We start from the raw sequence: 12,548 nt of genomic DNA, 5'->3' as shown, positions 1-12,548 counted from the left end.
ATTTTCAGGTCCACCTGATATGAACTACCTTGTCATGGCCGTCCTGCCGATCCCAGCTTGGAATATTGAAGGCAATCCCAACTTTCATAGCATAGGTGATCCTCCTTCTTCGTCGTCGTCATCGTCGTCGTCTGCAAGCACAGAAAATCAGAATCCAGTGTCAGTTTCGATGTTATTAGACTTTGCGCTTAGTAGCGCAGCCGTGTAGATCAAAAACCGTAAAGTAGTAGCAAAGAAGAAGTCTCAGCATCAGCAGTCTCAGTATCCGTTCTGGGCGTAGTGAACACGACGCAAAGCCGGTCTGCCACGGAGCAATTGGTAGTCCGGGAAGCAAGCAGCAAGTCCTATTTGGTGATTAGGAAGAAAGATTTTATGCAAGGTAAGTGTTGTGGGACATTTGGGAGGATAATGTAGAACAGGTCATGACTTGTGTTAGACATTATTTGACAGACTAACAGTAAAGGTGTTCCCCTCTAAGCGTGACGTACTTTGTGGATACCCCCGTACTTTATGAATGATGGTGGTACGGTATCTGTATAAACCTAGAAAAATGCTCGAAAACTATCTAATCTAGCTAAACTTACATAAAGGTATTCGAGGCAGTAGTAACCAATCAATGAAAGAATAATTACTACCAGATTCAGAACACGGGTTCGCAACCGCACTATAACTTCGTCGGTGCTATAACCTAAAGTTATGCACTGATCGATGCTGCCGAGGTACAGGGCAAGGAGAATTTCTACAGTGAATTGAATGTCGTCGTGGATAAAGTTCCAAAAGGCTACATCAGGATCTGCATAGGCGACTTCAACGCGGTATTTTATCGGGATGAATCCAATCTCTTCCAACATTCATACCCCCACACAAAAAAATGTTAGCCTGGCTGGTGAGTGAAATAAAAAAAAAATGTCCCGTAAAACACGGAAAAAGTGTGAAAAAATCAGTGGATTTAAGTTGGGACGAGGAGCAATTTTGGTCTCGTTTGATGTCATGGCACTGTTCCCGAGCGTACCAGTCAACGAAGCTCTACAAAGCTTGCGTCGTCTTTGGAACGCAGCCGAGCTACATCAAATCATATAGAAGCGTATCTCTCCGTAGCCCAGGTGTGTATGAACCAGATTTTTTTCACCTTCAGGGAGAGGGTTTACAGACAAACCTTTGAGCTCAGTTTGGGTAGCAAGTTGTTCCCATTGCTAGCGGACCTCTACATGAGCGAATCTCAAAAGAAAAAGTTGTTACTCAGGATCTAGTGCCGCTACGTTGACGATATTTTAGCTCCTGGATATCTGGATCAAACGTTGAGCATGTTAAACTCACGGTAAAGAAGAAAGTAGACGGAGGACTCCCCTGTTGTTCAGCAGGAAAAAAGACAGCACGTTGATATTTGGGATCTACATCAAGCCTACCTCTATAACCTCGGACTCCAATCACTTCGATGTTCATAAGCAAGCCGCCTTCCACTCTACGCCGGTTGTTCAACGTACCTATGGAGAAGGAAGAGTTGGAAGAAGAGAAAGACCGTCTTTATTTTGCAGCTGAAGTGAATAAGTAGGACAAGCCTTTTGTGGATAAAATCATCCAAAAACACAAGCGCAAAACACATCGCGATTGCATCACCTACCCTACAGTCGGACACCAGAAGCCTGCCATTCTACCCGAAAATAACGAACCCCGTAAAAACCACACTCCACCGACAAGGGTTACACGTTGTTCACAAAAGTGCAAACACTCTGCGTGACCAGCTTTGAAACTCTAAAGACAAGGTTCCATCTGATGTGCAGTCTGACATATACCAGATTCTCTGTAAAGACTTTCCAGCGGTTTACATTGAACAAACCCGTCGGAAAGTCGAAGTCCGCATTAGGAAACATAAGAACGCCGTGGTGTTGAATAGGAGCAACGAATCGAGTGTGGCGGTTCGTACGGTGAGAAAAACTTCCCAATTAATTGAACGTATGGCATTCAATGTTTATCGGCAATGCCCAAGGACCGCTGATGAATGAAAACGATTCCCCATCATGTCGAGTTTATTCGATCTCGTCGACTCGAACCACCAGCAGTAGCATTCTCTCTCTTTTCTGATTTGGACCATCGCATTCTGTCGGACATTGTCTCGTAGATGGGCTTGATTGTAAGAACCATAAGTGTCACGGCTTATCTCGCGTCGCGTTTTGTGACAGTCTTCCTAGTGTCCGAATTAAAAGATATCGCAGGATATCGCGTCTGACAATCGCCTTCAGCGAGATGTGGCTAAGCATTGCTCGGATCCAGCGACAGGACTCCCACGACAATTCAACACACGCCGAGAAAGAGATCCAGCTGTGAAAAGATCGTTAGTTGACGAACTTGGAACCCGAGCAGCGGATGTTCCGGAAGGTGGCAGCTTAGAAGAGCAATAGACAGCCATCATGAATGCCTTTTGAACCCAGCGAGAATATAACCTGAGTGAGCTGCGCACTCAGCGAAAAGAGTGGATCACTGATGAAACCTGGCGAAAGATTGAGGGCAAAAACCAGAGCAGCTAAGTACTCGAGTCCCATCAACGGTATTCGGTTCCAGAAAAGGAAGTGAAACGCTGCTGCAAACGAGACAAGCGAGTGTGGATGGACTCCCGAAGGGGACAAAGGGGAAAAAGCCGCCACAATCGGCGATATCCGCCTCCTCTACGATATCTCACGACGCCTGAGTCGATGAATCCGAGGATGTCAGTAAAAGATGTTATTGGACAGTTACTCACCGACCCAACTGGTCAGCTAAAACGTTAGTAAGAGCACTTCGAACAACTTCTTGAAGGTGCGACGTCCGACCAATCAGCAACATCTCAGCATGAACAACCTACCTACGGTATGGAACATCAGCCGCGTCAACTCTGGGGCACCATCACTGCAGGAGATTGAAACAGCCATCTGAAGCATGAAGTTCAAAAAGGTCCCGGGGTCGATCGCATAACAGCAGAGATGTTCAAAGCTAACCTCATGCTAGCCGCGCAAATATTGCATCAACTATTCTGTAATATCCGGAACGGCGTGACTTTTTCTGCCAACTGGATACAGGGCGTTTTGTTGTTCCCAAGAAAGGGGATCTGACTGTTTGCGACAACTGGCTTGGCATCACTGTGTATTGTTGGATACAGGAGAAGATAGACGCTACACTACGGGTTCGATCGTCTGAACCATGAAAACCTGTGGGTCGTCCTGAGATGCAAGAGTTCCGGATAAAACCGTCAACCTCATGGAGCCGAAAGCCGGTCACCAGATTCCCTACACGGTGGAGCAGGTCGAAAACTTTCAATATCTTGGCAGCCAGATCGCGTCAGATGGTGATACCAAGTTCGACATATGTAGAAGCACGGATCAGTTACCCAAAGCCAAAGTTGTGCTCAAACATCATAAAATTGGACAAGGAAGACGGAGAATTTACCTTCTCCCCATACAAAAACTTCTGTGCTATAGACCCTGTACAACTGCAGGCCAACTTCCAGCCGTTTTACGACTCTGAAGACACGACGGTAAAGACGAAATTGCTAAAAACTGAGCTGAAGGAGTTTGTTGAACGCCATGCACCTGAACGCACCATCCTAGTACGAGATAAGCATACGCCCTGGCTTACTGACATCATCGAACAAGCCATAGCATTGATGAATATGGCTTACGTCCTCTATTCGTGTAATCCAAAAAGAGCCATGAACAATGGTTGGACTATCAACGTTAACGAAACAGAGCCAATTCATTCATTTTCACAGCAAAAAAAAACGTAATGCTGAACTGCATTTTGATCATAACCTACCTGCGAGAAAGTTGTGGTCCAATCTGAGGAGAGAAGGGATCCATAATAACTCCAAAAAAGAATTCTACGACCGAAGGATTAGACGCAGACGAACTGAATAGGTTCTTCTGTGACGACCATCGCCTGCTGCAAAATGCAGGCCAAGCTCAGGCACCCACAGCACCACTTCATCGATCAGCCATCGACCGAGGTATACCGGAGTTCAACTTTCGACAAACGAGTAGCGAGGAAACCTGCAGGAAAATATATGATATAGAGACGAATGCAACAGGATCGGATGAAGTAGCGATCTCCTTCATCAAGTTGCTCTGTCCGTTCATACTTTCTCAACTGTCCCATTTTGTACAACTCAATAATCGAATCCAAATCCTTCCCGGCTAACAGGAAGAAAGCAATCTTCACTCCCATTCCAAAAGCGGCCAAACCCTACACTCTGAAGAATTTTCACGTCCGATTTACGTGAAAAGATAGGTAGTTTTCATCCACCATAATTTTCACGTAGCCTTCACCGGAATTTCAGGTAGCTGGAAAAATTGTGTTTCGATAATCGACGTGATGAGTCAGGTAAATTTGACATGCATTTTACGTATCGTTTATGTGAAATGTGGGTGAGTGCCACTGGAATTTCAGGTAACTTTTACGTGAAAACATGATTAGTTCTACATGAATTTCACGTAATTTATACATGATTTTGGAATAAAAACTACAGCAGCCGCAACAGCCTGCAGCGTATTCGAGGAGGCAAGAGATTCTAAATCCTTACAAAATGCAATGAAGAAAGCATAGATTTTACCCTATCGGTAAATATGCCATTGCATTTCATAAGGATTTGAAAATTCTTGCCTCCTCAAATGCGCCACAAGCAGGTACAAATATGTATCAATTAAAGAAAAATCTTTATCAGCATTTTATTTTAAAGTAAATAATTAAGTAATAAATAAATGATCGATTTCTGCTGCACCGTTGTTCCCGTTTCCGACGCAACCGGGTCAAGTCGATATCGTACGCTGTCCGGAACATGTGTCGTCACACCGTTGTTACCGATGTCGACTCTGAAGGGTGCTCGATTACTGTTACACAGTTAACTTGTGCTCGCTGGTGGGCGATTCGAACCGTTGGCGCCATTTGCGTTTGTAATTTAAACTAGAAGATACGCCTTCACATTCTATGCTGCCGATGCAAGCGTTGTTGGATGCTGAATCACTACTGCACCTTCACCTCGTATCGGAAAGGCAACAAAGTAGTGCAACAAAGTAGCTTCGGGATATCCGCTTGGTCGATTAAATGCAGTGATCGCACTGTTGCTTTCTGAGGAAAAAGGAAACACAAATGTATTAGAAAACATCTGGGACAATCATGATGTGTATATATACCTTTCGGGTCCTCTCCAAGATTGGATAATTCCAAACTTGATTCCAAATCTAAGGATTTTGACGCAAAATCTTAGTCGTCCAGTTGTTCCAAGCCTTCGCTGAACTGGTCCTCCGTTACCGTCAGAAGACGGTCCAGCTTCTTAAACTGTTGAGAATATAAAAAGTCACATGTGCTTATAACTATTCACTATCAATTGCCTTAAACAATTAAATTACTTTTCAATACTTGGAGCAACTTGCTCGGAAGCTCTAAATCCGCAAGCATTTCTTGCACCAACTTACTTCTCGACGCCATACTGCATTTATTTTCACACCTGAAAGTCACGTAACTTTCCTTTCGCGGAAACTTCCAAGTCGAAAGTACACTAACACAAACGCATTGAAACGATTAACGTGAAAATAAGGTGGATTGCACCAAACAGGGTGGTGCATACGACGTGGTTATTGAGTGAAGGTTACTAACTTCACGTAACTTCTGAGGTTTTGAGAATAAGGATGAGCTACGTGATATTTCACGTAAATCGGACGTGAAAATTCTTTAGAGTGTACTCTACCCAAAAAATTTCGTCCTATCAGTGTTCTACCTGCGATTTCCAAAGTGTTCAAGAAAATACTGTTGTCGCAAATAACAGAACATCTCGACAATTCCACTGCCCCCCTAACTGGCGAGATTCCAATCAGGTTACAGGAAAAGGTATAGTACAACGACTGCCCTCACCAAAGTTGTACACGACGTGTAAATGAATCTTAACCCTCTCTTTCCCATGGTAGCACAGGTGATCCACTAATTTGCACTGTTCATACAAACACAGTATAAGTTAGATCATTTCCATTTTTTCGTCAGATGTTTGTATATGTTTATTGAACTATTATGCCAAGTTTGGTGAAAATCTTCCTGCTCGTTTTTGTTCTAGAGCTAAATGATTTAGCGAAAGTCGGTATTTTTTTTATTTTAATTCAAACAATATTTGAATATTCAATATTCCCAAACATGAACATTATTTTCAGCGGAAAAAAATACTAGCATGCCCTACAGTATGTATATTAGCACAATAAAATACCGTTTCACAAACAAGTTGACGATAAAACACTAATTTTATGAACAAACATTAGGATCATCAGTGATCCATTGGGAACATAACGACATTTTTATCCTTCCTGATCTAACCTGTTCCTTGTTAAAATGTTTGTTTACATCTAAGACATTTGCCATTATTAACAGTGTTTCATGTAAAAATGTCATTATTTCATATAATGTAATCTATTTAGCGCCGGCAATAAGTCGCAGATGAATCCAGGAGGGTTTATATGGTACGAGGAGAATCCAGATTCGAAGAGAACCATGTCTGAATAACTACTTATGATAACTGCAAGAAGTTCGACAAGTTTCATTAAGTTTAACAGAAGGGCTAGATAAGAATTTCGAGATAAATTAAAGGTGTAATAGACGATTTATAAATATATAGTTTGAAAAAAAACAATAAACAAATTAAAAACAAAATTTATATATGTGCCTTCAGTGCATCCATCTTCCCAATGGATCACAGGTGATCCACCTCAAATATTAAATTTTTCATTTCTAACGATATTTTGGAGCAAAACTATACATCTTTTGTTCTAGTGATTTGTTTAGAAACCATTTTATCTATTTTTAAATGTCAAAAAACCTTGTGGGAAAGAAAGGATTAAAAACGATCTCTGTACAGTCATGGTGGACTTTTCTCTCGCTTTCAACTGCGTAAGCCAGGAAATTTTGAGTAACAAACTCCGACGCGAGTTCTTCTTCTCTCAGGCTGCATGCGACCTGATTTCATCATTCTTGGTATACTGTGAGTAGTCAATGCGCCTAGGAAGTGTGGTGTCTGGTGAGAAGGATATCCTTAATGGTACACTTCAGGGATCTAGTCTGAGCGCGCTGCTTTTTAGTATGTACATCAATAGCCTGCCTTTGTCACTCAAATGCAACTACCATTTGTATGCCGATGACCTGCAAGTCTACATTTCCGGTCCAGCCTCCGAAATCGAGATACTTGTACGAGAGATCAACATTGATCTTGAAGCAATATCTCGCTGGGCCGATGCAAACCGATTAGCCCCCAATCCACAGCAGACAAAAAGTCGAGACCAATTATGCCACAGCCCAACATAATCTTTTGTGGAGAAATTGTGCCGTTAACCACCGCAGTAACAAACCTTGGCCTTAAACTGGAACGCTGTCTATCTTGGTCTCATCAAGTGAACGATGTACCGTGCCATGCCCTAATTCCGTGACCTTAAGGATGCTTTTCACTTCAAAGAGCCCTGTAAAAATCAATAATCCATGTTTCTTGATTTTTCAAACGCTATAGTATTGCTTATTGTGTATATTATGTATAATAAATATGATTAATGGAATTCGAAATGTTCTATCCATTGTTAAAATCAAAATTGTATAGCATAGCTTTGTTCCTAATACCGTGTATGTGACCCACATACATTAGTGGTCCTTTGAATCATCACTATATCAATCATACTAAGTTCATACTTAAAAGAACCTGTGCGTCAAACGTTGCCTAGAGGTTTGTGCAATTGATTCATAAAGTAAAAAGTACTAATAATATTTTCAGTTTGCAAATTTTAGCCGAGACACGGTATTTGGAACACGAAAGAAACCATGTCCTAATATCGTGTATTGTTACTTTGTACTCACATTGTGTAAATATTTTCAATTGCTTGTTTTTTGTAAATAGGTGCTAAATTTATCACGTCTAACTTGAGAAGGTTTGATATGCTTATGATTGAACTAGTTACTCAGTTAAAAAAATAATACACTTAGTAAAATATTTGAGTTTTTTGTCAAATACACAGTATTAGGGCATGGCACGGTAGTCCTAAGAACGTACAATGTGTTACGTACATTTCGTCGGTTCGCCTCGGTGCTCTCATTAGCCACTCTACGAAAGCTCGTGCAAGCGGTAGTGATGCCCATTTTCATATAATACTACCCTGGACTATCTGTAGCTCTAGAAGAGCGACTTCACAGAAGCTTCCGATCTGCAATACGTTTTGTGTATAACCTTCGCCAGCGAGAAATAACTGCAACCGTTCGGAACTCAATTCTGTGAGTCGACTTGCCATCCAACGATTGCCTCAGAATATACTGCTTTATGAGACAGGCGTACTACGGGAATCTACCGGATTACGTCGAGGAACATCTACAACGAGGACAACAGCAGTGAACCCGTTGTTTCATCGTTCCCCGGCATACTACCACCAGTGGGAAGAGTGTGCGAGTGTACGGAGCCAAATGATCTGCCAAACGATGTGAAACAGAAACCAACATTGTCTTCCTTCAAATGTTTTATAGAATAAAAGTCCCAAATGGAGGATAACGTGCCTCTGGAGCCGGCCTTCTGATAGTCATTTGTTAAATTGCTAAGTTTTGTTGATTTAATTTGTTTTATTTAGTTTCTAAATTGAAACACAAATTACAAAAAAAAAATACAAAATTCAGCTCATTACTTCAAATTTAGTACATCACTGACTGTCTCCTATTGTTAAATTATGGTCAAATAACTTTTTGAACAACCTAGTGCCATTTGTAAATGATCATTTCTATCAAGAATGTAATTTTCGGGGAAACGGGCCATTCGGGGAACTGGCGTTCGGAGAAACGACATTCGGGGAAAAGTAGCACAATCGTAGAAAACAACATGGTACAGATATGCTATAGAACGGCAGCAAAGATAATCATAGCTCAACTTGCCTATCAGCCTGGCAAATCGGCCTGTGCATAAACTACGTAGACTCATTTTTGGCCATCTCAGAACCCCCCCCCCCCCCTCCCCCCGCGTAGACTTTCGTTCATACAAAATTTTCGAAATTTGTATGGAGCGTAGACTTTGGTCAGACCCCCCCGTCCCCCCCTTAGAGTCTACGTAGTTTATGGACAGGCTCTAACAGCGAATCTTCCTTCATTAAAAACTAATTGGAACAAAAATCGACAACAGGGATGTACTTTGACGACTTTTATAGGGCGAATAACGCAGTCATTTTTAATACTGGCTTAGATATTATACTTATCAGCACCCTTTTTGGCTTCGTACTATAACTTAATATTTTGTTTTGTTTGTTTCAGGTGTATCGTTTATTCTGAACATTTGATGTGAAAGTGATTTATACATATATCGTGAAGGAAAATGTCCGCTACGTCGTCTATTAGTTCGGTACAATCGTCCAGCAATAGCGGCAACAGCGGTAACAATACCAACAGTAGTAACAACTCCCGCAATGTCATTTCGTCTGGCTCGAACATTGTCATCCTGGATAACCAGATCCTCGATAGTAACGATGTCGTGGCGGCAGCAGGTCTCCAGCAACTGTCCGGTGGCGGAGCTGGAGGTCTGAAATTGACGAGGGACTGTGCCGTGCAGTATTCGAACGTAATCAGCAGCTACACAGCGAGTAGCAATCAGCACGGCAATGCAACGGCCATCGTGGGAAGCAACAGCGGTTCCCAAATGAATACGGTGAACATTATCCCGGGGGACGCCTCTCAGACGAACTCGCGAGTGCAAGTGTTGAGCAATGTGCAGCTAGTGTCGTCGAAGGGCGCCTCCCAGCCGTCTACGTTCAGCTACGTAGACGCCAGTGGTAAGAACTTTAACGTCCTTACATCGAGTGGCAAGATCAGCACAAACAAGCTGATAGGAGTACCAATAACGAAAGTGAAAACATTCAATCACATCGGACAGCAACCGCAGCAACACCAGCTGTTGTCGCAACAAACACCGTTTGTGTCATCTCAGCTGCCGCAACAACAACCGCAGCAGTTGCAAACGCCGCAAATCGGTAATGTACAGAAGGTTACTGTCCCCAGGAACATCCAGCTGGTGACGCGAATACCGAATTCTACCATTTCGGTGAGCAATGGACGAATGTCACAGATTACTCCTTCGTCACCCCAGCAACAGCAATCGACTCCGCCTCAGTTCACCATACAGCAATATGCGGATTCCAGCGCAAGTATTCCTCCCAGTCTGGAAATTCGCTCATCGGTGTCAGGTCCGATCATCAATTCCACCAACACTACTGGCATTGTGGGTAAAACTGCATCCACCAAAGGCAAAAACGCAGCGTCACTGAAAATGATGCAAAACTCCCAAATAACGCAATCCAGTACAAGCAATCCGACGAAACCGATTGGAAAAAGCATGAGTGTGAATCTGAAGAGCGTTCGGAACAATTCCAAATCCAGTGCAACATCAGGAGTCAATTCGCAATATTACATCAAGAATTCGTCTAATGGAACTCTACAACAGCAGCAATCGGGAACCACCACGTCAATTTACACGACATCTCCCGCTCAAGCTGTTTACCATAACCCGACGCCTGTTCCGCCGCAGCAATCAGTCCAGATCCCAGTCAGCACAACCACGACCACCGGAAAAGGCAGAGGTGTGTACAAAACATCCAAAAACCAGTTGATCCAGATTCAACAGCAGCAGCAACAGCAACAACAACAACATCAGCCACCACCCCACCAATCTCCCCAGAGATCAATAACACCTTCGAGTCCAATCAGTGGTGGGGCCATCCCACAAAACATCACCTACGGTGGAAACTTCGGATCGAGCACAATGGTTCAAGGTAACACCCGTTATCAGAACTACAACTCGTACCCAATCCCAGCCTCTCAGTCCCAGTCCAGTAGTAGTACAACTACGTCCGTCAGCAACAACTATAAACCGTTTAATCATCATCTTTACGCAGGTGCTACCTCGTCGTCTGGAGTGACGTTCGAATCATCTGGATCACCTTCAACCGTGACAATGGCGGGAACCGGCCACCACGAACATCCTATTCCGTCGGTCACTGTTACTGGCTATAGCAGTTCCACCGGCAAGAACAAAAAGTACGGTTCTACAATTCAAAACGAGAGCAACAGTCCCGGGTTCGTGTTGTCCCCGGTTAAGATGAAGGGCTCTGGTCGCGGGCGAAACAACAGCATCTCCAACTATCAACCGACGGAGGCAACAGCTCCATACCAACAACGGTATTCGACGTCCCCCTCTAGACCGCTTCAACAACAACAGTTTCAATCAGGATCACCGCTCGGAAGTTCTGGTCAGCATCCTGCAACCAGTACCCGAGAGGATCAAATTTTCCTGAACGGTCAACAAATGACGGACGAATCATCTGCCCGTATTTTACAAAGTTTGTCACAACGATCAACCGAGCCGGGCAGATACGGCGGCTACAAACAGCAACAGCAGTTCACCTTCTACGGATCGGACAATGTACCCCAACAGCCGCCGCCACCGCCTATGTCCAGCATGCCGGCGCCGGCCAGTGTCAGCAGCAATGCAAACACAACGACAGGGGTCTCATACGATCCAAGTAACCCCCGGTTCTTCGAGGACAAATCCGATGGCAGGAGGACAAGGTAAGTTTCCGGGATTGTAGTTCAATTCTTGTTAACCTAAACTTTATCTATTTCGCCAACAGCATATCGGAGGTCATTACCTATGCAGACAACATTCCTCTTTTGGAAGGATATCCTGCCAAATACGATGACTACAACCATCCCGATGACAACATTATCGAAGAAGTGCGACCAGCTCCGGTGGATGTGTCCAATGGAAGGTTCCACATACTGCAGGCGGTTCTTCAGGATCACACATATTTTGCTCCGTCACCGGAGCTAAAACTCCCTGATCCTCAACCACCGCCTATGCCAACGCCTCCGCAGCAAACCCAACAGTCTCATACAGTGTCCGCAGCCCCAGTGCAACATCACCCTCCGCCCCTCCATCATCATCATCACCTTCAGCAGCACCAGCAACAACACTCTTCATCTCAGCAACAACACCATTACATGCAGCAATCTCAGTCCCCACAACCGCCGTTCCAGCAACAGCAGCAGTCACTCTACAAGCACCATTCTAGCTTGTCCACGCCAGTTTCATCGACTGGTTCTACCACTGTGATGACACCCACTTCAGTCCCAGTTAATGCGTCGATTCCACCGGTCGGTGTTCCTGCTCCGTTGACCCAGATGAGTTTGAACACGCTGGCCACCATTACCGGTAGTTCCAGCTCACCGATATCGGCATCGACTGTGACCACGACAACTCCGACGACTGTTGGCTATCCGCCACAGCCACCGTCAATTATGCCGGGCAGTGCCCTGGACTACATCTACCAACGGCAAGTGATTCCTCCGCAGGACGATGATGCCAACTCGGTCATCAGTACGGGCTCGCGGAACTACAACAACCTGGATATTGACTTGGGCGAGGAAACCGAAACGGCCCCGGAGGGCGAAGGCGAGGACGATTCCGTCACCCGCTGCATCTGTGATCTGACGCATGACGATGGCTACATGATATGCTGTGATAAGTGCTCGTA

The 12,548-nt window shown here is 44.2% G+C and overlaps 1 protein-coding gene and 1 long non-coding RNA gene across 6 annotated transcripts in view; one reads left to right on the top strand and one right to left on the bottom strand.

Annotated features, from left to right (window-relative positions):
* The window catches only part of LOC109407558 (uncharacterized), a 48,465-nt gene that overhangs the window by 18,206 nt on the left and 17,711 nt on the right, over positions 1 to 12,548 (top strand). For 3 of the 5 annotated variants that reach the window (XM_019680627.3, XM_029864557.2, XM_019680628.3), the window contains 3 exons: positions 1 to 379; positions 9,277 to 11,583; positions 11,646 to 12,545. In XM_019680627.3, the coding sequence (XP_019536172.3) occupies positions 9,338 to 11,583; positions 11,646 to 12,545 (3,146 nt within the window). In that variant the 5' untranslated portion in view covers positions 1 to 379; positions 9,277 to 9,337. The remainder of the gene's footprint in view (positions 380 to 9,276; positions 11,584 to 11,645; positions 12,546 to 12,548) is intronic. The other 2 variants (XM_029864560.2, XM_019680629.3) reach the window with 2 other exon arrangements.
* Positions 5,039 to 8,909, bottom strand: LOC134289935 (uncharacterized). Its single transcript, XR_009998763.1, has 2 exons — positions 5,376 to 8,909; positions 5,039 to 5,304 (listed from the first exon to the last, which is right to left on the bottom strand). It is a non-coding gene; the product is annotated as an uncharacterized LOC134289935 (long non-coding RNA).

Source organism: Aedes albopictus, chromosome 3, assembly GCF_035046485.1.
Source record: "Aedes albopictus strain Foshan chromosome 3, AalbF5, whole genome shotgun sequence".
Classification (NCBI taxonomy): domain Eukaryota; kingdom Metazoa; phylum Arthropoda; class Insecta; order Diptera; family Culicidae; genus Aedes; species Aedes albopictus.
The sequence above is the reverse complement of the archived record's forward strand: the minus strand, read 5'-3'. Positions and strand labels throughout refer to the sequence as shown.